Source organism: Acomys minous (genome assembly GCF_964271855.1).
Source record: "Acomys minous genome assembly, chromosome: 16".
Lineage (NCBI taxonomy): Eukaryota > Metazoa > Chordata > Mammalia > Rodentia > Muridae > Acomys > Acomys minous.
This window is the reverse complement of record NC_140498.1, coordinates 39195794-39223777: the sequence shown is the minus strand read 5'-3', so window position 1 is coordinate 39223777 and position 27984 is coordinate 39195794. Positions and strand designations below refer to the sequence as shown.

General features: G+C 53.0%; 1 protein-coding gene across 9 annotated transcripts; it reads right to left on the bottom strand.

Annotated features, from left to right (window-relative positions):
* Window positions 1–7: 7 nt before the first annotated feature.
* On the bottom strand, window positions 8–27593 carry CAPN15 (calpain 15). 9 transcript variants are annotated; one of them, XM_084763051.1, is made up of 13 exons: window positions 27270–27592; window positions 15271–15559; window positions 5942–7418; window positions 5212–5420; window positions 4927–5110; window positions 4632–4855; window positions 3952–4077; window positions 3718–3870; window positions 2331–2492; window positions 2018–2244; window positions 1746–1912; window positions 1488–1666; window positions 8–1414 (listed from the first exon to the last, which is right to left on the bottom strand). In XM_084763051.1, exons 2-13 carry the CDS (start codon window positions 15444–15446, stop codon window positions 1237–1239), a joined length of 3462 nt encoding a protein of 1153 aa, XP_084619177.1. In that variant the 5' UTR covers window positions 15447–15559; window positions 27270–27592; the 3' UTR covers window positions 8–1236. The 9 variants fall into 9 exon arrangements, 7 of the variants coding, with proteins under 7 accessions (XP_084619177.1, XP_084619176.1, XP_084619179.1 ...); XM_084763050.1 differs by having other exon boundaries at window positions 1746–2244; XM_084763052.1 differs by having other exon boundaries at window positions 1267–1410; window positions 1746–2244; window positions 27270–27593.
* Window positions 27594–27984: the final 391 nt, after the last annotated feature.

The following is a 27984-nucleotide window of genomic DNA, read 5'->3' as shown; positions in this document are numbered from 1 at the left end:
GCTCCCGTACAAAACAAAACGCTTTTATTTGGTCCTTGGAGCCTGAGTGGAAACGGCCTGTGGAGTGCGTCATCGAACAAGAAAGGGACTGATAGCTGATAAAATAGTCTCTGTGTTCGAAGAGCTGGTCCTATTTACAGGGTTAAAAATATTCACAGCTCAGAGTAAAAGGAGGCCCAGAGGGGAGGGGAATGTTTCTCTAGGTATAAAAACCCTCGCAAGCCCCATGGAGGCAAGGACAGTGGGCACACAAGCTGCCCACTACCTAGGGGGCTGGAGGACAGTGGCAGCCAGGTGGGGTGGGGTGGGGGTGGGGGCCCAGGAAATGACTCAGGCGTCCATGTGGCAGATAAGGGCTCTGATCTTGACAAGCAGCTGGGGGAATGCTGGGCAAGTGGCAGCTTGGCTCCCTCATCTGTGGGAGGGGGTGGTCAGTCACACTTTACATGTGCCTGTGATGGGACTAGGGTAGGGGTGGGGTGCCCCTCTTTGTGGACAGACTGAGGCCATGGGACAGGGCTGGCTGTGGCCAGGGACGCTAAGGACAAAGCGCTTCTCCAGACAGCAGGGCTGGGCCTGGCTCCCGACCTGCCGCCCCATCATGGCTTCGATCCTGGCAGGTGCTCCAGGAATTGCATAGTGTTGCAGGAGGGGCAGCTGTCCCCAAGCCCTGGGTGACGGCCACCAGGCATCTGCTTCCTGCAATGCGCTGCTCATGTGCCAGGGCTATCAGGACCCTGATCATTAGAGCAGGGAGCTGGGCTTGGGAACAAACCAAGGGGAGAAGCAGCGGATCTGAGCTCCCCCAAAGGGTTGCCCAGGCTCTCAAGGCAGGGTCATGGCCTCTAAACCCCCAGATTTGGTTCTGTGAACAAGTATCTCAGCTGCCTCTTTTTAGGAAGTGACCCCGTATTCACAAGGAAGGGCAGCCCCATTTGGGCCTTGGCCACCTGAAGCTGTCCCCAGGGCTCAGGACAGACGTACTGGAATGAAGCCCACCCGGCTCGAGGTATTCTGCATGGCAGCTGGGAGGCCTGGTGGGGGAGTGAGGGTACTTGGGGTGGGATAAGAGGGGAGAGAGGCCCAGGGGAGGCTGCACCCTGTGGCTGGTGGCTCCCTGGGCGGGGTCCTGAGATTCTGGTTCAAGCATCCTCCATTGGGGGTCTCCCTCATAAAGTGCATGTAGGGGGGTAGGCAGGTGGATATACACACAGCCCCTGCCCTAGGGAACTGCAGTCACAGTGGCCGGGGTCCATGTAGGCCGGCCACATCAGGTGTGAGTGGGGGGCTGTGGGTACCCCTAGAGGCTGTCCAGTCGCTGAGGAAGGCCTGGGCTGCCTTGCGATGTGCCAGGCGGTGGGTGATAGAGAATCCAGCATTGCCTTCCAGCTGGGACAAGATCACCAGGACCTGCCTGCAGGAGAGGACTGATGAGGACCAGTGGGAGACCAGGCTCTAGGGTAAGGGAGAAAATAGCAGGCACCCACCTGTGCAGGGGTGGTACACTGTCCTGGGTGCGCAGGCTGCCACGTGTGGACACCACATTGAAGCTGTCGGTGCAATCACATTGCACATGCAGGTAGGACTTGGGGTGCCGGTTCTCCACTACCACGATGAGCCCCGCCCAGCCATGAGTCAGATAGTAGCAGGTCATGCCCTCTCGGCCCTGGGCACAGGCACAGGGTGGGTGGGCCAGGGCTGGTGGTTGCCCACCCGCTGCCCTCCCCCATCAGGACCCCACCCACCTCATGCCGCTCGCCCCGGCTCTCAGTGAGCAGGATGATGGCATCGGCCAGTGTGGTTGGCTGCGCCTCCACCGGCTCCACCATGACCAGCCTGGAGCTGTACACTGCGAGTACGTGGCCGGGTGGCTCGGGGGCACCTCGGGGGGCCCCTGCTGAGGGGCTGGAGGCTGTGGGGGGTGTGGATAAGGGAGCCAGTAGCTTTCCCGTGGGTGGGCTTTGGGACTCGGAGGGTGCAAAGGCGGGTGTGGGCCTCATCTGGCTGGGGCCCTTACCCTGGGCAGGGGGCCCTGGTGGAGCAGGGTTCCAGTGGTTGAAGGCACAGCACACCACAGCATACTCGCCCGGCTCCAGCATGACATCACAGTTCACAAACTTCTTAACAGCACGTTTGCTGTGGGCCAAGAGGCGGCCCAGGCTCAGGCGGCCACCAGTGCCGAAAGTGGCCCGGAACACTAGGATGCACAGATCCAGGAGGTGGCTGTCTACTGAATCCGAGCGCCTGCGGGCCAGAGACAACAGGCTGGGGGCTCATGTGCCTACAGCCACGAGCTCCTAGCCTGGTACAGTGGCCAACCTGCTGCCTACCTGCTGCCCTCCTGGAAGAGGGCAAATTCCAGTGAGGCACGCTCCAGTACTGTGAGTGCTGTCACACCCACTGGCCCACTGGCAGTGCTTGGGAAACATCCCTGAACCCGAGCCTCTTGCCAATCTGAATGTACCTTGCAGATGTCCACAGAGTCAAAATACCTAGATAGTGAGGAAAAAGGCAACTGAGCAGAGGGCAGGCCAATGTCCCAGCTCTGGGTGCAGTGCTCACACTATGGGCCTCTGTTGTTCAGTTTCCAGCAATCACAGCAGGATCCCTGCTTCCATGCTCTCTTTCAGTTGTCTCCTACTACCCCCTCTGTAACCTAGGAGCTCCTGGCATTTCTCCAGAAAAGGATCTAAGCAGGAAGCACTTCTCCAGGCTACTGCCCTCCTGTGGTTTGCATGTGTAGTGTTTGGTCCCCAGCTGGGTGTGCTATTGCAACCAGGAGGGAATTAACTTCAGCAGTGGGTGAAGCCAGCAATGAGTTCAGAGCTGAGTGAGCAGGCTATCAAGAGGTGGTGCACGGTTGGAGGAAGTAGGACACCGGGGGCCTGGTCTTTGAAGGATGCATCTGGGCTCTTCCTGTCTGTCTCTGCTTCTGGGAGGGAATGGGGTGAGCAGCTTTGCTCTAGCACACCCTTCTGCCTTACCAGATCTACAGAAATGGAGTCCATAAATAGAGTCCAGGGCAGCCAAGGCTGTTACACAGAGCAACCCTTTCTCAAAAAACCAAAAACCAAACCAAGCCAAACCAACAAAAAACCACAACCAAAAAGCAAAAAAACAAGAAACAAAAAAATGGAGCCAGCTGGTCATGTGATGAAATCTTTGAAGCCATGAGCAAAAAAAAAAAAAAATTCCTTTTATCTATTTATTTTTTTATTTTTTTGAGACAGGGTCTCTCTGTGTTAGCCTTGGCTGTCCTGGACTCACTTTGTAGACCAGGCTGGCCTTGAACTCACAGCCACTTGCCTCTGCTTCCTGAGTGCTGGGATTAAAGGCGTACGCCACACACCCAGTTTTTTCCCCTTCTTTTAAGATGGGGTCTCATATAGCCCAGGCTGGCCTGGAATTCATTATATGCTTTAGGAATTTGGGATCCTCTTGCCTCAGGGCTGGAGAGCTGCAGTTACAGATTTGTGCCACCACACCTATTCACTCCTGCCTTTAAACTGTTCCTCTCCAGGATCTGCCACAGTGATACCAAACCGACATGCTTCCTGGACACTACGGGGGCGCAGAATGACTCACATACAGCCCTGTGTGTCTGTGGACCAGGAGCTGCCGTCAGAGGCCTGCAGGAGCTGAGACACGGACAAGCTGCTTATCCAGAGCAGCTCCCCGAGGCTTGAGCTCTGGGACGGGTGAGGGCATGTGGGGTACCTGATAAAGTCACTGTACTCCATCCAGAAGACGCCCTCACTGCTGCCATGTGGCATGAGCTCAGCTCGCAGGTGCCCTGGCCAGTGTGGCCACTCATCCGACCAGCTGCCATTCCAGGAGAAACGGCCCCATGGATTCCGGAGTCGCAGGAGCCTATGGACCACAGGACTGAGAACCAAAACTGTATGCCTTGTGCCCACAGACTTGGCCACCCTCCACCAGCTGGGTCCCTACCTGAAGCCCTGAACATCACGAACATCCAAGATGGAGTAAGCATGGCGGGGGCGCAAACCCAGGCTTTCATAGGCAGCATCATCTACTTTCATGTTACCTCCCCCACAAGAGGCACCCATGAGGAACCTGTGTGGGCAGAGTAACCCCGGCTGATGTGGGGATGGACAGCAGGGGAGGTGGCCCTCCTTGAATGGGGCTTTAGTCTGGGATCCATACGATACAGGATTTCAGGAAGCACTGGCCCACTAGGGATGATCAGAGGGACTGGGCTGGAGCAACTTGGTTTCTGAAGGCTTAGGCCAGGTTCAGCTGGAGGTAGGGATTTTCACATCCTCTCTCAGGCCCAGGTTTTCTGTGAGTCTAGACTCTAGTAGGCCTTGGGAGAGGGGTGCCAAGTTCACAAAGCTGACTGGGATGCGGCATGTCTAAGAACACCTCTGTCCACTCCTCAGGGTCCCCCTGTGCGCTCTTGCCTGTCTTTTCCTAAGTGGGCAGTAACGGGCCCTAGGCTCTTCCCAGCACGGCTACCTAGAATGGAGTGCTAGCCTTGCTCCTTGGCTACAGGCAGCCACACTAGAGAACCGTGTTAGACACAAGTACAGGCAAAGGGTGCCCACTTCTCCCACTGTTCCGCCTCTACTCCCAATGCCACAGTCCACAGCAGTGCCTGCCCCTCTTACCCAGCCTCCTTAGAACTCAGCATTTTGGCCCAGATGAGGTCAGTGTCAACAGGTTCCTCTCGGGGGTTAGTGGAGCTGACCTGCAATGCCAGACTCTCACAGGGGGCGCCGGTGAGTGTGGCCAGACCTTCAATGGCACGCCCTGCCTGAAGGGCGAAATAGGAGCCATGCAGCTTGGCCAGTGCCTTCTCAATGAGGGCCACCCACAACTGCTTCCGCTGTGCCTGGGGGAGGAGGGGTCAGAGTTATTGGCTGCCTGGTTTCCCCAACCCTGCCCCCAACCTTGCTATCCCACCTGTGAGAAAAGCAGAAAGCCAGCCTCATCACAGGGCAGCATGTCATCCACCAGCACTGTCGTCCATGTGCCATCCTTGCACAACCGCACCTGGTAGGCACCCTCAGCACACAGGCTCCGTGTGACCATCACCCTCTCCACGAGGTCGGGACGTTCAGCTAGTACCGCCAACGCACTCAGGAACCTGGGTGGAGCCAGGCAACTTCACAACATGCTGGGAACTGAACCAGTAGCCTCCACCCTCCCCTGAGCCTGCCTGGCCCTGACAGAAATCTGGAGCCTCACCAGCAGTTCCCCAGCAGCCCCTGGAGGATGTCAGAGGGCCTCAGGGTGTGGAAGACCGACCACGGAGTGCCGTGGTCCCTGAAGACAGAGCAGTTGATTTCGTGGGGCCGCAGCCACTGTTTCACTCGCTGCTGGACACTGTCACCCACTGGAAAGCCGACAGATGCAGGCCCGGGGGGGAAGCTGTCATCCACAAAGTTCACACTATTCTGCAGGAACCATGGTGGGACACTGAGCTGAGCAGGGCAGCCTCAGGCCCAGAATGATCCCATTCTTCCTTTTAGGGGGAGACTCACCCTCCCAAGGGAGCTTCAGAAGGTTGGGGTAGGGCCCTTGCACATTATACCGACCTTGACGCTAGGTAACTTTGAATGGCTTGCCATCAGGATGACCCTGAGTGGGCATGGGGACACATAGGCCCCCTGACCAGGACACTGCAGGCCAGTGAGCAAGTTAGTCTGGGAGATGGCAAAGCTCCAGCTGACCCAAGGGTGAAGCCACCCAGGGCTCAGACTGTGCAGCTCAAACGGAACACCAGGTGTCCCAGCCTTGAGCTTTAACAGGGTCTCCATGCTGCCCTGTGTAGAACAGCCTCACTGTATCCTCATCTCTCTGTGGGCTTACACATGGGAGGTCATGTGAGCTGAGGGGGTGTGACATGAATAGTCGAGGTAAATATTAGTTACCTTGGGCCAATTTGGTTCTCAGCCTCAGAAGAGCGGCTACTTACCTCTCTGCAGAAAGCCACTATGTTCTCCCAGAGAGCCTTGGCCTCGCCCTCATCTGTCTGCCTCCGCTTCTCCACATGCATACTTTCCCTGCGCCTCAGGGGAGTAGCCCCCCGGCCCTGGGTCACCAGAAGCTGTGGTGTATGGCAGGCTGCACAGTGCTTGGCCCGAGGTGTGTTGATCAGGGTGCAGGCAGGGCAGGCCCACTGGCCTAGGCGATCAGGCAAGAGACGGGCAGCCTTGTGTGCTGAGGGAGCTCGTCCACAGGAGCCAACACAGGGGCCAGGCTTGTTGGCACCACAGTCAGGGCAGTGGCTAGGGGGTTCACTGTGCTCCTGGAAACCATGCAGCTTGGAGCCACCACAGACTGAACACCTAGCGGCTGTTGTGGGGTTCCTAAGTGTGCACCTGGCACATGACCAGGTGGTGAAGTCAGGGCTGGAGGGGCTAGCAGGTGTATAGCGCACAGTGTCTCCAGTCAGGTCAATGACATCACTGCACGACTCACAGCGGGCGGGGCTGCTCTCTGGGGCCTCCTCCTCCAATACACTCAGTCGCTTCCCTGACAGCAGCTCCTTGCCTGACAGCAGCTCAGCTAGGCGGGAGGTCCCAGCTGCAGCTCTTCCAGGGCCCTGTGGGGGCCCTTTGGAGCTTGTGGAGGTTGAGGGCTGAGCAGCCTCAGGCACAGGTGGCTGAAGCTGAGGGGGGACCTCCCGGCGGCTTCTGGGCACAGGGTTGTTCTGTAGGGTGGGTGAGAAGGGGCTGAAGGGCGGTACCCTGGGGGGCTCCTGGTCAGTGGAAGCGGGACCCTGGCTGGTAGAAGGAGAATCAGCCTCAGCACTTTCCCCAGGAAGGACAGGCTGGGATGGAGCAGAAACATGAAAGCCAGTAGGGGCTACAACCTCGGGAACCACCAGGGCCTCTGGGGGGATGCGAGGCAATGACAGTTTCCGGGGTCCCCCACAGGCAGAACAAGAGCTGGCCACTGGCGTGTTATACAGTGTGCAGCGCTGGCATGCCCAGCCACTGCCAGGCTCTGTCCCTTCCCCTTCGTCCTCCTGCTCCTTTTCTTCTTCTCCTTCCTCTTCAGGATGCCCCCTGGCTGGCTCCACAGCCACTAGCCCTGCTGTCCGCCCTGGGCCTGCTTCCTCCTTGCAGTTGCCCTTTGGCTCCACCAGAATGGTAGGTGGCTTGGGCTCGACCCCATTGATAACGGGCAGCAGAGGGGCTCCAGGCACAGGCTCTGGGGTAAAGCCACACACTTCGCAAGCCTCTTTGCCTAAAAAGTTCCGGAATGTACAGCGTGCACAGGGCCATTTCTGCTCCTCTACGCTGAGCCGCAGGATCTGGTCAAGATCTGGCTTGTGCCGGGGGGCCTCACAGATGGAGCACTGGCGTTGGCCGGCAGGGTTCAGGAAGGTGCAGCGCGCACAGGACCACTCCCCAACTGTGGCCATAGACCCAGGAGAATGTGTGTGGCTGCAAGAGAAAGGCTTGTTCAGTGTGGCTTTTCTGAGGCCTATGGCCACAATGTTGCATGGGCAACAGGTTACTATTCTTCCATAGAAGGTGACTGGGACCAAAGATCCCTGCCTGGCTACCAAGCCAGCAATAAGTGTGGCCAATGCAGGGTCAGCTATGTTCTGTCTAGAATATATTCATGAGGGATGGGGAGGGGCCGGCCATCAGTCAAGAGCAATCTAAGCTTTTGTCTAGTGTGCATCCTCAGCTTCGTAGCCCTCCTCGTCCACAGGTGCCATGGGAGGCCCCTTGAGCCCTACTTCCAGGCAGAATCAAAGCCTGAACCTCAGCACTCGGGCCAGTTCTCTACAGGCTTGGCACACTCCACACCACTAGGCTGGGGCAGGGTGGCAGTGAGTCCCGGAAGGCAGTGGGGATCCTTCTTGGAAAGGCTACCTGAGAACAGTGAGGATGAAAAGCCGACCAAGGGTGAGCTGAGGTTATGAGGCTTGCACCTCACATCGTCCTCAGAACTTGCTTCTCCTGGGCTTCGGGACAAACACACAGAGTATGTCGAGTGCGGCCTCTGTACTTGCGTGTGTGTGTGGGAGACCTGAGTTGATTCTGATGCCAACTGCCTGTGCAGGCTGGGTAGGCAGAGGGGTGCTCAGGCTCATATGGAGAAGCTGCTGAGCTGCCCATAGCCTTGTTCACAGTGGGTAAGGCCCAAGCAGACAAAAAGAGCCCTGAGAGCCCTGGTGCAGCAACTGTGCAGGTGCACTAGGCTGGGCTCAGAGCCTGGAGATCACCTGCCCTCCCTCCTCAATTCCTTTATGTGGAGAAGGCTCGTGGTTAAGGCTAGAACAGGTGTGGGGCAGCAGGGACGATACCCCTGGAACCTCTCTCACATGAGAGCACTACTGTCTCCACCTGCACACAGCACAAACAAGATGGACACTCCAGAGGGTCCTTGTGGGCCAGGGAGAGGTGGACAGATCACTTCCCAGGAGTCTCCATAGGGAAGTCGATCTCATGTAGTGGGCCTATGGGACTCTTTTGGGGTATTCTGACTCAGCTCTAGGCCACTGACTGTACAGACTGAAGAATACTTGTGATGGTTTTGGAACTATGTAGAAAACACACCTCTGGCAGTATCTTTGAGGGTGTTTCCAGAGAGGGTTTAACTGAAGAGGGAAGATCTACTCTGTAGTCCAGGCTGGCTTTAAACTCACAGAGGCTTGCCTCTTTTTTTTTTTTTTCCCCTGTTTGTTTGTTTGGTTGGTTTTTCAAGACAGGGTTTCTCTTTGTAGCCTTGGCTGTCCTGGAATCGCTTTGTAGACCAGGCTGGCCTCAAACTCACAGCGATCTGCCTGCCTCTGCCTCCTGAGTGCTGGGATTAAAGGTGTGCGCCACCACCACCCCGGTGAGGCTTGCCTCTTCTGAGTGCTGGGATTAACAGCATACCATGCCCAGAAGACCCACACTGAATGTGGGCAACACCATCCCAGAGACTTGGACCTCAGATTAAATAAACAGGGTTTGAAAAGAAGGGCTGGTGAGATGGCTCAGCAGATATACACACTTGTCATCAAATCTGATGACCTGGCCAGGTGGTGGTGGCACATGCCTTTAATCCCAGTGCTCAGGAGGCAGAGGTAGATAAGTCTCTGTGAGTTCAAGGCCAGCCTGGTCTACAGAATGAGTTCCAGGACAGCCAGGGCCACACAGTGAAACTTTGTCTTGAAAAACCAAACCAAACCAAAGTCTGATGACTGAGTTTGACATCTGGGGACGCACATGGTAGAAGGAGAGAACCAAGTCTCATAAATTGTCTTCTGACCTCCACAGGTGAGCCAAGGCATGCGTGAGTGTGCACACACACAACATAAATTACTATCTGACAAAGGGACAAGGAAAAAGCACAAGCTTCTTTGCTTCTTGACTGCAGATGTGACAGCTGCTTCATGCTTCCATCTCATGCTTTTCTTGAATAATAAGCTGTCTATCTTCTGTGATGGTTTGAAGGAAAATGGCCACATAGGCTTATATGTTTGAATACCTAGTCAGACTTTCTCCAAAGCCTTGAGAAGCCACAGTGCTGTGAAGGTAAATTCCAAGATGCAATGAACACCCCATGATATTGGAAACGCCAGGAGCATAGGCTGTCTGCTGAGGAGAGCTGCAGGAATGAAGTGGAGCTGGCCCAGGAGAGAGGCTATGTGTGCTGTAGATGGCAGAGTGTAGAAACGGATTACTCAAGGCTGACCGGGTCTAGATAATGTCACAATAAGCCACAGGTGCAAGACACTGAGCTTCAAACGTGGGTTCGGTCTTCCTTCACCCTGCTTTACCTTGCTATGCCCCATTTGCTCTCTTTTGACACAGGTTATGCTTATTCTATGCCACTGTAACTTGGAATTACATGCATGTAGCACATGACAATAATCCCAGCACTGGGGAGGCAGAGGCAGGCAGGTTACCCTGGTCCCTCTGACTCTGAGGTACCTTTGGCTCCCATGGCAAACCTTCTCCCTTACAATGGACTATGTACTCACAACAACCATAAGCTAAAATTCTTATTCCCTTAAGTTGATTTTGTCAGGTATTTTGCCATAGCAAGAAGAAAAATTACTAGTACAAAATTCAAAAACCCTAAGGAGGAAGTCTAGTGCTAGTCCATCCCAGGAAACAGCTGCGGTGGCCAGTGTCAGGTTTCCGTCCAGCTGAACCTAAAGCATGGCCATCTCCTGGGATGAGAGGTAGATAGGGAACTCTCAGAAGATGGGCCCAATCAGGAAGAGTCCATCTGTAGAACAGGGCAGCTCCAAGCAAAACAATGCCTAAAGATCTGTGGGTCTCCTATAACCAGAAACCCCATCAAGACCATGGACTCTTAGGTCAACTCTGGTCAGCTGTGTTCTGTGCACCTCACAGGACCCATCCCCTTCACCCTCCTTGGTTCACTTGGCTAGTGCCCACAGTCCATGGCCAGTCCTGTGCTGCAAGGCCTGGGAGGGGACCAGGGCTCAAGGCCATACCACAAAAGTCTGCAGTAAAAGCCTGCGAAGAGCTGAAGAGCCAATCACATCTGTATAGACTTTGCTCCCTCCCCGCCCCTGGCCCGCTCTCCCTGCAGGAACTCTCAACATGAGGGCTAGAGTGTTGCTAGGTAGCAGGGTGCTTGCTCTCTCTCTCTCTCTCTCTCTCTCTGTCTGTGTGTGTGTGTGTGTGTGTGTGTGTGTGTGTGTGTGTCTGAGTGAGAGAAAGAGAGAGAGAGAGAGAGAGAGAGAGAGAGAGAGAGAGAGAGAGAGAGAGAGAGACTCTGACTGGGATTGATCCCTAGATCCAGAAATAGAAAAAAACTTAAAAGGGGGGGGTTATTGCTTTATTTTCAACAGCAACATCCCTACAGAAGTAATTTCAACTGCTGGCTCACAACAGTGGGCACACTTGAGGCAACTGCCAGAGAAGTCTGCTCACCCCAGGGCTGCAGCAGAGTCTACGAGAATAACCAGGGGATGAGCACCTGGGAGAGCTAGAGGTGGCCACATCCTGCTGTGACCTTGGCAGGAGTCTTTCCCCTCTTAGGAAGAGCCAATAAAGCTACCAATTTGAGGAAGGATGCTCTGGGTAGCTGCTAATTAGGCAACTAAAAGATGGCTGCCCCTGCCCAACAGAGCAGCTCCAGGGCTTACTCTTGCCAATTTCTTTTCTTTTTCTTATTGTTTTTAGTTTTTCGAGACAGGGTTTCTCTGTGTAGCCTTGGCTGTCCTGGACTCACTTTGTAGATGAGGCTGTCCTTGAACTCAGATCTGCCTGCCTCTGCCTCCTGAGTGCTGGGATTACAGGCTTGCACCACTGAGCCCAGCTCTTGACAGTTTCTTACTCCTAGCTTGTGCTCAAGGTAGACTGTCCTGAGGGTCTATATAAGGGTGAAGTTAGTGTCTCTCTCTCTCTAGGGAAAGGTACCAGGCTACTCTCCTGGCCTGGCCACAACCCTGTTCAAACTTTCTGGATGGGTGTGTCCTCCTGTCTTTGTTCCTAGGCAGCCAACACTTAACTCAATTGCCTACTGATTAACCAGCCAGGTGAGGCTGAACGTAAACAGGGTTCCTATACTGGGCTCACAAGTGAGTGAAGGAGGGAGAGCCAGTGTACCTTGACCTCCGGGGCTCAGGTGTTGTGAGTGGCCTTTTTATGCACACACTGCATAATACCGTAAAGGAGAGGACCTGCCATCCTGGGGGAGCAGTCTTTAGAGATGTGAGGAGCTGCCATGTTCCACGCTTCTCCTGGGCCACCTAGTGCCCCATCAGAGCTGGGGGAAAAGCTGCCTGCCTGTTTCACATGCTTGTGCTGTGTTACTTCTGTGTGAGTGTATGCACACATGTGGGGGAAGGAGTCCTGAAGGGTGGCCACAGATCAGTGTCCTCTCCTGCTCTCCTACCATCTGTTTAGCCAGGAACTCTGATGGCTGTCCCTTCTAGTTTGGGTATGTATGGATTCTTCCAGATCACTAACACTTTATTTCTGGTTCAACTTGGATGCCCACTGCCTACTTAAGTCCTAGGCCTACCTGCAATGGGAACTAATACATATTGGAGGCACCAATTCAGGGGAAGGGTGTGGCAGGAGGATGGAGTAATATGGAGTGATGACGCATCCTTAGGGACTTTCTCTTTATCGTACCACTTTGTTTTGTCTCAGATGGACTTGTCAGGCCAAACAGTTCTAGATATCCAAAGTTTTTTCTTTTCTTTTTCTTTTTTTTTCCTTTTCTTTAAAAGTTTTTCAAGTCAGAGTTTCTCTGTGTAGCCTTGGCTGTCCTAGACTCACTCTGTAGACCAAGCTGGCCTCGAACTCACAGTGATCCACCTGCTTCTGCCTCTGGAGTGCTGGGGTTAAAGGCGTGGGCCATCATGTCAGGCCTGTTGTTTCATTTTTAAGTGGGTGTTTTTTTTTTTTTTGAGGGGGTGAGGGATTGCTCAGCAACGTATCTCACACCTATCACTGCAGAACTTGGCAGGCTGAGGCAAGACGCTAAGTAGGATTGCTGTGAGTTTGAGGCAGCCTGGGCCACATAGCCAGGGCTGCTGAGTGAGACAAAACAAAAGTAAAAACACAGATTTGGGTGTCTTCAGAGATGCTTAAGAGCTCTTACTACTCTTGCAGGGGCCTTGTGAGATTTGCTCATGTCATTGTAACAGTAAAAAAAGAAAAAAACAAAACAAAACAAAGAAAATTAAAAAAGAAAAGAAACAGCAATAAATCTTTAACTTTCATTTACACACATGCACTTAGTAAAATATAAAAGTAGGAGAGTCATATCCCCACATGACACATATATGGTGATATTCTCTACTGGGGCACTGCTTACTGACTTATAAGACTGAGAAAAAGTCCAACATACAGCCTTGGTCAAAAGGCCACAGTGTGGCAATTCTATTCTTAACAAATTTTCTTCAGGAGATACACACATACAATAACTAACACACACACACACACACACACACACACACACACACACACACACACACACAATGTTTAGCACTAAAAGCCACTAAAAAATGCAAATCAAATAAAGTAGAGCTCCACTGCACACCCTGCAGGATGGTTAGAGTCAAAGACAGACTACAGCAAGCATCCTAGAAGGCAGGGGAAGCCAGAACCCTGCCAACACTGTTAGTGGGAATGTAAGTGGGCCAACCCCTGAGACAGCATATGAACTTGCTGGAAATACTCAAAACAATTAAACACACGTCCACATTAAAGCCTTTAGCACGAAAAAAAAGAAAAAGCTGGACATGGTGACACACGCCTTTAATTCCAGCACTCTGGAGGCAGAGGCAGGCAGATCTCTGTGAGTTCGAGGTCTGTCTGATCTATAGAGCGAGTTCCAGGATGCCAGGGCTGTTGCACAGAAAATCCCTTTCTTAAAAAACCAACCCAAAAAACCAAAATCCCCACAAAACTTAAGCATGAATGATTATAAGCAGCATCACTCATAAAAGCTAAGTGGAAATAACATACTGTTTATGAGCAGACAAACCAAAGGTAGCTTATTCTTTTTTTGTTGTTTTGTTTTGTTTTTCAAGACAGAGTTTCTCTGTGTAGCCTTGGCTGTCCTGGACTCACTTTGTAGACCAGGCTGGCCTCGAACTCACAGCGATCCGCCTGCTTCTGCCTCCCAAGTGCTGGGATTAAAGGCGTGTACCGCCATGGCTGGCTAGGTAGCTTATTCTTAAAACAACGCCACACAAGTATGAAAGGAAGGAGGCCCTGACACATGCTGCAATGTGGGTGAACCTGAAAGACAGTATGCTGAGTGACATATGCCAGACACCCAGGTCACATGTGAAACCTCTAGAAAAGGTAAACCTACAAACAGGTTAGTGGCTACCTGGGGGCAGAACATGGACCAAATGACTGTAAACAGGATCTCTTTCACGTGCAAATTAGCTCACAGATTGAAAATGATCTGAACTTACATTGATAACAGGTGAATTTGATGGTGTGTGTGTTGGCTAGTTTTATGTCAACTTGATACAAACTAGAGTCACTTTGGAAGATGGGGTCCTCAGTTGAGAAAATGCCCCCGATACCTAGCCTGTGGGGAAGCCTGTGATGCATTTTCATGATTGAGGATAGCTGTGAAGGGCCCGGCTTCCTGTGGGCAGTGCCGCTCCTGGACTGCGGGTCCTGGATGCTGGAAGGCAAGCTGAGCAAGCCACGAGGAGCAAGCCAGGAAGCAGCACGTCTCTATGGCTTCTACATCAGCTCCTGTCAGCAGGTTCCTTCCCTGGATTCCGTCAGTGATGTGCTGTGCTGTGGAACTGTGAGCTGAAATAAACTCTTTCCTCCCTAGTTGATTTTGGTCAACAGTGTTTTATCACAGCAATAGAAAAATAGACAGCATGTAAATCATATTTCAATACAACTGCCTAAAGGAGTTACAACTTGCAATGGAGGTAATGCCTGCAGCAGCTGAGGAACCACGGCACTGTAATGCCCTCAAGCACCTGTGAAACAGAGCACTGCCCCACTGGCTTGAAGGGCCCTGCCATGTTCTGCCTGCTCTGTGTCTCTGGACCTTGATGTCTCCCAACAACTAGAGTGACTCAGCTGTGCAGATGCATGCGGTCTCAGTGCCTTCCCCCCTCTGGCATCTCGCTAAGGTCACCTGCCTGCCAGCTCAGACTTCGCTGTCAAAGGCACCTCAGAAGGATCTCCTGTCTAGAGCTCTACGCCAGAGAGACCGGGTGAGTGAGCTGTCTGTGGGAGACGCAGCCATGCACTTCTCTGAGAAAGGATCAGAGTGTTACCTGGGTTCTCAAGAACAGAGCTACTAGGTCCACAACCTCTCTGAGGAGTGCCAGACACCCCTCCAAAGGGAAGCCAATGACATGCATGGCTTAGGAAGGACTTGCAGGTAAAGGTAGGCCCCTGTTGGTTCTTCACAGCTGGAATGGCATCCCTAGAAGCAGCCATACTGGAACACAGGCACCACAGACGTGGCAGGGAAGCAGCAGCAACTCTGACAACTGAGTGAAGCAAGCCAGCACTCTTAAAGGCATGCTAGCCACAGGGGCTGCAATCATCAGCCGCCCTAGCAGGGGTCTGCAAACAGCTTTCCTAAGACTACAACAGGCCTGGGCAAGTGCTGCTCGACAGGGGCCATAGCAGAACCTCAGGCAAAGAAACTCTCAGACCTAGTAGCAACCCTTAAGCAGACCAGCTCCTGCACCCTTGCAGAGGACACTGATGAACAGGAACCCCTGCTCCCAGCAAGCACATACGTCAAGGAGGACACACTGAAAAAGAGGCCTCCTGCCCAAGACCCCTCAGGGGTGCCCCTCCCCCACCTTCTTACCTTCGGGCCCGGGGACGTGGGTGCTGTCTGGTGACCAGAGCACTTCCCCAGACAGTCTCCCCAGGGCCGCTCCTACACCAGCCAGCTGCTGCGGGGGGCCCTGGGTAGGGTGGCCCCCCAGGGAAGCCGTGGTCTGACTCCGTCTCGGCAGCCAGGGAGGAGGCAGAGCTCCCCATGGCCCCCCTGACAGCGGCCACGTAGAGAGCCGGGCCTGGTCACCTCTGGCCGGCGGCACACGGACGGAAGCATGGAGAGAGGACAGTGCCCACACCGGAGAAAGGGCAGCCGGCTGGTCAGTGACACAACAACAAAAATAAACAGAATAGAAAGAGAAAAGAAACAGTGTGATTCACACAGATGAAACTCTAGGCACAGAGAGAATTTCCCAGCATGCCAAGTGGCCTGGGGTACACAAGGGGAAAATGAGGTTCAGACCTGGGCATTACTTTAAATATTCAGTACTGTAGGGCACATCCCATAGACAAGCTCTGCAAGGGAATACAGGTCAAAGGCCAAAGGCCAGCACCCCATGGAGCTGCAGCTGACTTGAGGCATATTAGGGTTCTAGGAAATCACCCTAATATGAAGAACCCATCATTCCTCAACCAGGAGAACAGTTTTGCCTTATTATAGAAGAAACTCTCAAAGGGATATGAAGTCCATGGGAAAGGAAAAATGAAGGCGCAGAGGCACAGCAGGATGGTACTTGACGGTCTGAGAGGCCAGGGCCAAACTGTGCCTTTAGAATGGCAGCAGCTGACTGTAAATGCACACTCACCAGGCCAGCCCCAGACCTGGAGAATCCCAGGGAACCTGAGACCCTCCACATCTAGGAGAAGAGGGTAGACAGCGCCGCAGGAGAGCCATCTTACACCTGCTGGCTAACGCGCAGCAGTGAGACCAAACACACCTGCATGTGAGCCTTGGGGCAGGGAAGACTTGGCAGCTGGGGAGACCAACACACATAGGAGGACTGGGTGTGTGTGTGGTCCCCTCTGCCGTGTAGGTTAAGGTCAGGCTATGCTGCCCTCTGACTGGGGAGACCACAAACTTGTCCTGGCTTCAGTACTTCCTGGCCCCGGGGCTCCTATCACCCACTCACTGATAGCACTTTCTCAGGCTTCTGTGTAATACACAGATGTTGGTATTGGGGTGCAGATGAGGGGAACTGACACAAGGAGCCAAGAGGCACAGCTACAAAATACTGTGGGCTCAGGGACTACTCCACATGACAGGCGACAGTCTGAGTAGTTAGAGCCTTGGAGAGCCAGCACTTGGCAGCAGAGAGGACCATCAACATTAAGCCCAGCCCCTCTCCAACACACCCAGACACGGCCAGGCAGTTCTGCAGCCCCACACTGAGGTTTCAATCAGAACCAGTTGTTTCCTTCCCAACCACCTTCTGAGGTAGCATTTGAGGGGCTGCTTTTGCCAAGGCGCTGGCTCTACTGGCTTGGTAACCCTGTGAGACTTAAAGGATTTTAATTCATACTTTGAAATGGCTAGAAAACAAAAGGAAAAGAGAAATGAAAGTTATATAGAATTAAATTTTCACATGCCTCCCTCCTTTTTTTTTGAGACAGGGTTTCACTATGTAGCATGGGTTGGGTTTAAGTCCTCCTGACTCCACCTCCCGAGTGCTGTGAGCTACCCGGCTGGAGAGGTGGCTCAGAGGTTAAGAGCACTGGCTGCTCTTCCAGAGGTCCTGAGTGCAATTTCCGGCAATAACATGGTGGCTCATAACCATCTATAATGAGACCTAGTGCCCTCTTCTGGCGTGCAGGCAGAACATTTTATACATAATAAATAAATAAATAAATAAAATCTTAAAAACAAAAACAAAAAAAGTGTAAACTACCACACAGGCTTGAAATTCAAATTTCAGCATCTACAAACAGTTTTCCTAGATAAGGCTGTGCTCATTTATTTACATGTTGTCTGTGGCTTCTATCAGAGCACAAAAAGCCACGCGTATTCCCTGACTGCTCTGTTAAGAGGGGCTGGCACACAGGAGGTACAAAGAACTAAGAGAGGGCTGGCGATCCAGAACCCACAGTGGAAGAATCCCCCAAACTGTCTTCTGACCTCCCATATGTGTGCACACGTTCCCTGCCCCCTGGGCAATAACAACACAAAGAGCAAAGAAGGATGGCAGAGCTGGGCATGTGAACGCCTGCACTCCAGCACCAGGGAAATTAAAGCAGAAGAATCAAGATTTCTAGGCCAGCCTGGGGTACATGTGAGACCCTGTCTCACAAACAAGAGATGGCGCAATGGTTAAGAGCATCTGTTGCTACTGCAGAGGGCCTGGGTTGGATTTCCAGCAGCCACAGGGTGGCTCACAACCATCTGGAACTCCAGTTCCAGTTGATCTGAAGTGCTCTTCTGACGTCCATATGTACCAGGCACACACATGGCACACACACACACACATGCAGGCAAAACATTTATACACAAAAAATAAAATAAAAACAACAACAAAAAAAACCACCCAACCAACAGAGTTGGGTGTGGTGGTGCACGCCTTTAATCCCAGTCCCAGTACTTGGGAGGCAGAGGCCGGCGGATCGCTGTTGAGTTTGAAGCCAAAGAGAGTTCCAGGACAGGCACGGCTACTCAGAGAAACAGTCTTGGAAAACCAAACCAAACTGAACCAAACAAAACACCCAACAAGCCAACAAAAATAAAGATCATGTAAAAAGACTTTAGCATACTTTGTGCAACACAACATCTATAGCATGTTGTCCTGTCAGTACAAAATCATCACAAATGTCACTACTAAGTATCCCTTAAGTGATCAAGATGCCTCTCTGAGGGCCCCAGCCCTCTCAGGGTGTCACAAAGTCATCTCAGCTACCCCACATTCACACTGCTTTTGATCGGTTCACACAGGTCTTATAATGTAGCCTAAGCTGGTAGCAAACTCCTCATTCTCCTGCCTCAGCTTCTGCAGTGTTACAATTACCGGCCTGACCATGCTGCCTAGCCCTAGGTCAAGATCTTTGGGCTGTTTTTCTTTCTTTCTTTCTTTTTTTTTTCTTTTTGTTTTTTTTTTTTGTTTTTTTGTTTTTTTTTTTGGGACAGGGTCTCTCTGTGTAGCCTTGGCTGTCCTGACTCGCTTTGTAGTTCAGGCTAGCCTCGAACTCACAGCAATCCACCTGCCTCTGCCTCCTAAGTGCTGGGATTAAAGGCGTGCACTACCATGCCTGGCTTCATTCTTTAAAAAAAAAAAAAATTTATTTTATTTTATGTGCATTAGTGTGAAGGTGTCAGATCCCTTGGAAGTGGAGTTACAGACAGATGTGAGCTGCCATGTGGGTGCTGGGAATCGAAGCCAGGTCCTCTAGAAGAGCAGCTGGTGCTCTTAACTGCTGAACCATCTCTCTAGCACCTTTGGACTGTTTTCTAGCTCAATATAAGACATGCCACTTCATGGGACTCAGTAGCCACATGTATTGGTGGCTTTGTATGGGGCATCAGTGAACAGTTGGTGGCAGGATTCTGTTCAAGTGCCTATCCATCAGCCCCACATTACAACTGTCACCCACTATACCTGCCTCTCCTGTGGTTGTTCCTGGCAACATGGGAGCTTTTTGTGAGAAACATACACAGGAATTTCTGGTGCTCCTTTCTCATATTTAAACCCTGAGCAGTGAGAAGAAGGGAAGAGTATTAGGAGCTGGGCTCAGCAGAGGTGCCCATGAGGCAGAAATTGTTCACAACAGGGTTCTGGATTGATCTACTGCCAACACTGGGCCTTGCCACATTCGCTGCGAAAGCTATCCTCCTGCCTTTGTGCTTGCTCACGGGCGAACTCTCTCTGAGCATAGGGTCTCTTGGGAAAGTAGGGACAGCTAAGTATGGGACAGCAAAGAAGAAAGGTGGACAGGAAGAACAATGATCTCAGGAGCTCTCCATGCCACAAAAGCCCCAACATGTCAGCTGTCAGGGAGGAGAGGCCCTTGCAGTGCTGAGCCACTCCTGTCCTGCGAAAGGCAACCTGAGGTCTGAGAGAAGATACTGGCAGCCTTAGTCCTGCCTTTCTCGCAACACACACACCAGGAAGCAGTTGGCTACCAGCTTTGTTGGCCTAGGGGGCTTGTTCATCTCAAGAAGCTGGCATCAGGACAGCTCTGCTTGTTTTGAGACAGCGTCTCATATACCCCACGATGGCCCCAAATACTACACAGGCAAGAATGTTCTTCCATCCCTCATCCTCTTGCCACTGTCTACCAAGTGTGGGATGGCTTTGTAGACCAGGCTGGCCTCAAACTCACAGAGATCTGCCTGCCTCTGCCTCCCGAGTGCTGGGACTAAAGGTGTGCGCTACTGCTACCACACCCAGCTGCATACGTGTCTCTTGAACCTCCACCTCCTTTCTGCTGGCCATTCAGGCACAGCTGTAGGCCCCAGCAGCTCCAGGGGCACTGCAGGTTACAACTGCACATGGATGGTAGGCAGCTGTGTAAAAGGTTCTCCACACATTCCTTCTGGATTCTGACAGCTGCACTCGGGGCCACTGAAGGGGTAGAAGGGGAATCCAGCAGCAGCAGCAGCAGCCCTGGAAAGGGCTGGCTGTTTCTCTGGCTTGGCCAACCCTCTCTAGAAGCAATTATCACACCCAAGCCACTCTGCCCAGGGCACTGGGACCCGGCTTTCTCTGAGTGAGGGAGGCTGGCCCCTCCCAGGTCTCCCTTATCTAGGCCAGAGCACAGCAGTATACTTAGCATGTGGTGAAGGCAGGGACACTGAGGCACACCAGCACAGGTGGATCCAGTTTTAGTTCACGTTCTGGTTGGGTAGGCTGTACTCCAAAGAGAACAGGAAAGAGAGGATTTCATAAGAACACAGCACAGCCCCCACTCTGAGCGGCAGGCCTGAGCCACCCCAAGGGCTGTCCTCTCTTACAGGGCTTGCTGGTGGACAAAGTCCCCCTCTCCAGAAAGCACTCCACTTCCTTGTCCTTTTACTCTGTTTATGTGCTCAGTAAATACTATTTGACCTATGTTGTTTCAGGAAGTTGGGCACAGCAAGTAGTGATTCTCAAGAGGTCCCTGTCCCAAACACTATCTCATTGCTACATGACTTAAGTGTAACCACATCAGCCTCCAACAGGACGCAGAAAGGGGCGGGTGCACTAAGGAGCACAAACTTCGAGAGGTAGGCTCTCCCATACTCTAAGCCCTGGGGCCTCTGCCTTCCCCTGTCCAAGGCCTACCAGTCAGTACCTCTTTATTTTCATTTGGGAACTGTTCTACTTCTAAGTGGGACAGTGGCCTAGATCTGGCCTAAAGGAAGCGAGGAAGTGGGGCTGCCACTGTTCTGAAAGACCAAGTGTTAATTATCAAGATATATTAGCATGTCTCCAGCCTTTGTGTGAGACATTTCTCTGAGTACGCTGAGGGCAGTTGGAGGATACGCACCCAGGACAAACATGAGAAGACAGGATGACGCTCCCATTGGATTCTGCATAAAGCTACACTAGGGTGTGTACTTAGTCAGGAGGCCAAGTCCTAGCTATGGTAACAACTGCCTCTCTGCTGTCCTCAGCTTCACCTTCAGCTCTGAGGGCCCTCAGAGAGGTGTCAGTCCTGACGGCCCACCTGCAGGTGAGATGCTCACTACTCTCAGGTAGGACAGTCTCATGGCTCTTCCTCACAAGTGCTCAGGTCTGGGGCTGGGTGGGGACCATCACGGCTCTCACAAGCTACGAAACCTGTCTAAGGGCTGCAACCAATTGTGGGGGTCCCTTGGTATACAGGCCGTCCCTTTGCCCCACACTGCCACAGCCAAGTCAGTACTTCCTGCCCAGAGCTCCCAAGGACTTATGGGATGTCTCATTCCCAGGACAATAGGGGGACATCACTAAGTCACGGCCTGGGAGACCTACGGTACCTTGTGCTTCTAGGGCTCTTGGTGCAGGAAATACAATGTCTCCCAGCATCCCCATCTGGGAGTGCCCTAGGCACAGTGCCCAATCTCAGTGAAACAAGAGCAGAACAGGGTTCCCCACACCAGTTGATAGAGAACCACCACACAAGCCCCTCCTCTTGGTAATTTTATGAAGAGCAATCTCACTCCCATTGTAACTGCAGTGACCCCAATATCACGCCCCTCCTGAGACAGTAGATGGCAAGGGGGAGCAGCAGTTGTAGCCCACTTGGCCCCCACAGCTACCCACCATACCTTAACTGTACCCACCAGGGCAGGAGGCAGCCGGTCCAGATGTGAAGGCAAGAATCAGCCACTGTTGGGAGGCAATTCTGTCGAACAGACAGCTGATAGGAAGGCCAGGTCCAGAGGAAATGGCCCGGAGACAGGAAGCAAATCCTTCCTTCAAGAAAGTAGGCTAAGATCTACCTCAGGGGAGGACTCAACCCTGTGAGAACTGGCTGAACAGCATTCTCTGAAGACAGGTGGAGCGCCTCCACAGGAATGACGGCCCTCAGCTCTTTTTGGCCAAGATATCCTATAGCTCAAGAACTCCACGTGGGAGCCATTAGCAGGCCATAGGGGAGACACCTCAGGTGGTATACATCCAGGAGGGCATGAGGCCCAAGTGACAAGCCGGAACCACACTAGCATAGCTTTCCCAAAAACATTTTCTGTAAATCCAGAGAACCAGGCTGGCACGGCAGGGCAGCAGGACAGAGGGCCAGTCAACAGAGAGGCCTTGAGCACTGGCCCAGAGCAGGGAGTTCTTCCCTCCCACCTGAGCACCTCAACCCTGCTGCCCCATCAAACAAGACAAGCCATAGCCACAGCGTTTGCTAACTAGCTTACCTGAAGCCACACCTGAGGATGATGCCAGCGTGCCCACACCTGGGTTGCTGCCTTAGGCAAGGGCCTCTGAACAGGCTGACCTCTGCAATACCCACCAAGACAGCATGGCCGTCCTATCAGGGTTTGGACTTTGTCCTAGGAATGCTAAATGCAGCTACGGGATTATCTGCACAAGCCAAAGTCCTACAAAATGAGCTCCGATTGGCCACATGGCTCAGGCCCTGCCCTCTTTTACAGGGAGAGCCTCTGGGAGGACTTCACTTACTGTCCCCCCATTAGCACATGCTCCCAGGGACTCCTTCCCTTTAAAAAGTTGTATCTGTTCTCCAGCCAGAGACCACAGGGGATAACAGGGTTTGCTGGCTCTTCACTGCCATTGTCACAGGAACCAACTTGTCCCATAGTCAAACAGGCCTGTGGCTAATTCTGACACTGGTAAGGACAACAGAGAGGGTTATTCACGATCCTGTCTTGATGTTCCTCAACTTGGCTCTGCCCTTGGGCAGAATTCACTGCCAGGGCCACAAGTCAGTAGTAGTTGGCAAGGAAGCCTGGGCTGTCTAGGTACTGCCAGGGAACTGTGCCCAGGTTGGGGCGGGACTCAGGGAAACAGCAGAGTGCCACGAAGATTCCCTGGACGCAGGTCCTGGCACTCTTCAACCACTCAACTGCCAATGGGCAGCCACTGTTTCAAGCTGCAAAGCTCTGCTTTTCTCAGCACCTGCTTACCAAGCAGATGCTGCCATGCCAGGCAGGGTACTCATGTGTCCTCCTCCTGTACTTCCTTCCTGGGCCACTGCAGCCCCCGGTTCGCACCCGCTCCCCTCTCCTACGGACAATACTGGAGAGGGGGCCATCACCCTCCACCTCTACACACTTCACATAGCAGGGTGCAAGCTGAACTCATAAAGTGCACCAGAGATTCTACTGAAAATGGAAAAGCCCATCTAAGCCATGTAGGATAAAGCCTTAGGGAGATGGATGCTGGGCTGGACCCTCTCACTCTTCTATGCGGGAGATGAAGCCAGAGCACCCCACAAGGTAGTTCTCAATCTTGAGTTCTAGATTTCTCCACTTTCGCCAAGTACTTCCTGGTCTCTAGCTCACAAGCAAAAGTCAAAAACTGAGGCCAGAGCTGGGCATAGTTGCACACACCTTCAATCCCAGCACTGGGGGGAGAGGCAGGCAATCTCTGAGTTCAAGGCCAGCCTGGGCTACAAAGGGAGTCCAGGACAGCCAGGCTACACAGGGAAGTTCTGACTCAATACTTCCACCCACACCTCCACCTGAGGCTGGGCCTCACAACAGCAGTGGCACTCCAGCTGTAGGCCTGTTCAGAGCAAATGACACAGTGACCCTGCTGAGGTGAACTGTTGTCGTTCTTGAGGCTGGGACTCAGCTTCTGGCCTCTGAGGCAAGGACAGGCTGAGACATCTACATGGTGAACCTGCTGCCTCCTAGACAGGGAAATGGGCCACTGAACATCCTTTTGTGTCTCTGGAGTTGTACACCACCTTAATTATACATTATAAAAGGGAGAATTATGTTTTTCAAAATGGTATTGCCAGGAAAACAAAGGATTCTAGCCTTCAGGTCCCAGGTTCAGTGCTGTTAATATGGGACACTATTTTAGGAGTAAAGGTATAAGTGTAGCCTGGTGGGTTTGGCCTCAGAAGAAGAATCATATGGACACTAAGCTCACTGCTGGCTCCAAAAAGAGGCAGGAAGGGCTGGGAGTGTGAGGGGCCAGAGCATCTTTCTCAGCACTTCCCTACCCACTAGAGCTGTGGCCTCTCCACATCTGCAGAAGGCAGGGGCCCCAGAAAGCTGTACAACTCACTGACTTTTTCCAGTAAGATTAAGCAAGAGTTCTTTAATTACAAAAGGCAACTTTTTGTTTGGTTGTTTCTGGTTTTTCGAGACAAGGTTTCTCTGGGTAGCCATGGCTGCCCTGAAAAAACGCTCTGTAGACCAGGCTGACCTCGAACTCACAGAGATCCACCTGCCTCTGCCTCCTGAGTGCTGATATTAGAAGTGTGTGCCAACACCACCTGGCTACAAAAGGCCACTTTTAAGAGGCATGGAGGAAGGCATGCGAGCCCCCTCTGCAGCAATGAGCGCTCCTATGCCGTCCCCCATGGTCCTGACTGTCAGCAGCAGGCATGGCTGCATCCTGACATTTTCAAACAGCAGCTATCGGCTTGCTTCCCTTCCAGTATCTCAGAGCTCTGTCCAGGCCCATCCTCCAGCTTGGTCACCAGGCAAGTGTTGGGCTTCCCGATGGCAGCACCGGGAAGCTGAGACATGGGGTATGGAGCAGAAGAGCCAAGACTGTACACTTGTCAGTACAAGAGGGTTGAGTCTAATCTAGGTATTCTACTTGGTTTCTTGACATGGAGACTTGAGCAAGCCTGCCCTGGTGCCCAGTGAGTCCTTAAGAAGGGATGGCTACATCACTGGCCAGCATCTTATGATGACTCACCTTAGGGTCCCACACTACCATTTCTGCATCTCCACACTATGGCGGAGTACCCCTGTCCTCCTACAATGCCACCTCTGGCAACTGTTTGCCTAGTTGGACCAGTCTGGTAGGCAATATGCTGTCCACACCAAGATGCTCTTTGGTCCACTGGCCACGAGGTTTCCACATGGCCATAATCCACAGAGTGACAACTGTGTGGCTAAGTAGGTCTCCAAGCCCAGCCTCAACACGCAGCCTCCTTTCAGTGACACTTACGCAAGGGCCATAGTCTGGTAACCAGTTTACTTCTCAGACTAAGAAACAAGCTGAGGCCAGGTGCCTGTTTCCACAGAGACCACATGCTGCTTTTCTGGGTTAGGAAATCTCTTCAACGTTAAAAGTCAGCTGGCCAGAGCCTACCAGTAACAGTCAGCAGCCAGCTGAGGACGCTCACTGGCCAATGTGGAGCTGAACTGAGTTAGGTAGCAGGATCTGCCAAGAAATAACACACACATCTTGAGTAGGAGAGATTAAGGGGACAGCAGTAGGCCCCTGGGGATAAGCCAGAGTAATATCAGAGGTGTAGGGATCAAATGGCTCAAGACAGCTGGGACACACTGGCAATCGGGGCAGGCCAAATGACAGCAGCTGCATCTAGCTTGAGGAGTTAGAAGACGAGAGCTTCTGGAAACAGGGGCACAAAGCACTTCTCGATGCTCTCGCTGTGTCATGAGACATAACCAGCATGCAGCAGGAACCGGAAGGACAGGGTAGTCAAGAGATACACAGTCAGGTTGGAGAACAATCCACACCCCTGGGGAGGGGTGTGAGTGGAGACAGGAGGTTTCCTTTTCTAGGCCTGTGCCCAGAGCCTTAAGGCCATAGCTGTGGTTCTCAACAGTCAGCCTCTCAGGCCATGCAGTGTAGAAACCAGGACAGAATAATGTGACCAGTCACCGGTGATCCTGGGTTTCTATATATGTGTTTTTCAAAGAGCTCAATGGTTTTCATGTATCATTTTTTCTTTTGGTTTTTCCAGACAGGATTTCTCTATGTAGCCTTGGCTGTTATGGACTCGCTTTGTAGAACCAGGCTGGCCTCGAACTCACAGCGATCTTCCTGCTTCTGTCTCCTGAGTGCTGGGATTAAAGGCGTGCGCCAACCATGCCTGGCTCATTTTCTTCTAATCATTTTCTTAAATTTAATTTTGTCTTCTCAGACCCAGCAATTGTCTAGCGAAGTGAGAGGCAGTACTGACACTACAGACCACAGGGCTGGGCAAAGGACAGTACTCTACCTTCCTCTGGCTCTTAAACGATCAGCTCATCGTTTCAGGCCACCAGAAAAAGCTCTTCTTCCCAAGGGCCACCAGTGAGAATGTGGAAGAAGACCAAAAAGTAGCTTGTGATTTGGAGACTTAGAATTCCATCTACCCCTCCCCTGCCAACTGCTGTCCTACAGCCTCAGTATCCTCATCTGTAAAATGGGGCTTCCACGTTTTGCCCTAAGGCCTGAATTATATGCAACAGGAGCCAGGAAAACTTGGATCCAAGGATGGAGACCAATGGAACCTTTTCCCCATGGAGGACAAGCTGAGGCTTCTACATACATGTGGGGGTAATGGCCTGGCTCCTCAGACACCATGGCCAGCAGAGCTCTGGATGGTTAAGTCCCCATAAAGTTGTAAAGTATCTGAGCCTTGGATCCAGTAGGGTTTAAACCTGCCTTCCTGGAGGTCACTGACCTGTCTGCCAGTCAAACAGCTCCAGGAATTCTCAGATGTTGGAAAAGAAATGGGCGCATCTCTCTCTGGAGCAGAAGGAGCTCAAAGGAAGCAGGATCTACCACCACCCCATGGAGACACGTTGCTGTTCAGCAAGGCACAATCACCCTACACTGCTTAAATGTGGTCCTGAGCGCATCCCTGCCGGCTAGACTCTGACAACAGGGAGAAACTCTGAGGCAAGCTCTGCATCTGTGACTTACAGCTCTCCAGTGTGCCACAGGGGAAACTGCAACTGGAGGGGTAGACCTCACGGTCCCTTACAGAGTCCCGGTTCTTTCTGAACTGCAGGGCCAGCCCCAAAGACCCACGAAGGCTCTCAGGTTCTGGACCTGAATGTTTAGAGTCCTGAAACTCAGGAAGGTATCCAGTTTTAGAGTCTAGGTGTTTTCACGGTCCTGTTACCAGTGTCTAGTAACAAACCACAGGGACTCAGGGACCCTGCGAGTCAGCCCACCAAGGGCCATCTGGCCACACAACAGGGTTCCCAGATCAGATGTAGAAAGCCCCCCCCCTTTTTTTTCAGGCAACAAAAAGACAACCCTGCAGCTGTCAAGGGGGATGCTCTGTAACTTTCCTGGCCTACTGACAGGCCCACAAAAACAGAAGTGTGGGATGGGAGGGCACACAGGACGCCCTAGTCTCACTGCCGCCTCAGGCAGCTGCAGGTTTCTGCAGACGGTGCCCCCACGACTTATACTATACCTTCGTATGGTGTGGGCCAAGGCTTAGCCCCGACAAGAGGGCACTCAAGGACAGGCAAGCACTGAGGGTCGCCTGCGTCTAAGGTTCCTGGGCTGGCCTCGAGTGACCCCACAAGAACCGCTTCCCCCCCAGCACTTCCCCCCTCCTGCTAGCCACAGGCCTGGCTGCTGCTACCCAGGACACACACAGAGTGTCCGGGCTGATGCCCCAGGGCCGAGCTCAATGAGTCCTTAGGCCGGCTGGCCGGCCGCCTAGCGTGGAACTCACCTTAGCGAGCCGGCGGCGCCTCCTCAACGCTCGCGGTCGGTCTAGGTGGGAGCGGCCCTGGTACCGGCCCTCAATCGGTTGACCCCCACAACTTCTACCGGAGGGCACCAAGGCCCCTTCCACGCCAGCCGCGATGCTCGGCCGGCTTGGCGTGTTTCGGCCGCAAAGCTCCAGTCTCGGCCCGGCAACCTTACGCCGCCTCCGTAGCGCCCGCCGTCCCGCCCGGCCCACCCGGTACGCCCTACGCCGCCTCCGTAGCGTGGCGCCCAGCCGGGGCCCGAGGCTACGGCGCGTCAGGGGCGCACGCGGCACTGGGAATCGTGCCGGGACTACGGCTCCCACAGGGAAGAGCGATGCCGCTCAAGGCACGCCGGGAGTTGTAGTCTTGAACAACCCTAATTCCTGTCCTCTTTCCTGAGCTCTCTCCATCCAAAAAAAAAAACCCAAAACGGCAGAAGAGGCTCAGTCGGCCAATTCAGGTGGTATTCCCATGTCAGTTTGATGAGGCGCGCTGGATCCGGGGAGAGCGAACTACAGCTCCCAGGATCCCCTGCTGCAAGGGACTTCTGAGCAAAGCTCCGGCGGGCTTCCCCGTGGCCTGAGAGCCTCACTGTGCCAGGGGCGAAGTCTGGGAGTCTGGGTCACGATTTTGTACAGGGTCTGAAACGGTTGTCTGCAGCGGCTGGGTCAGAAGGTGGTCCAGCCCAACCTGGCT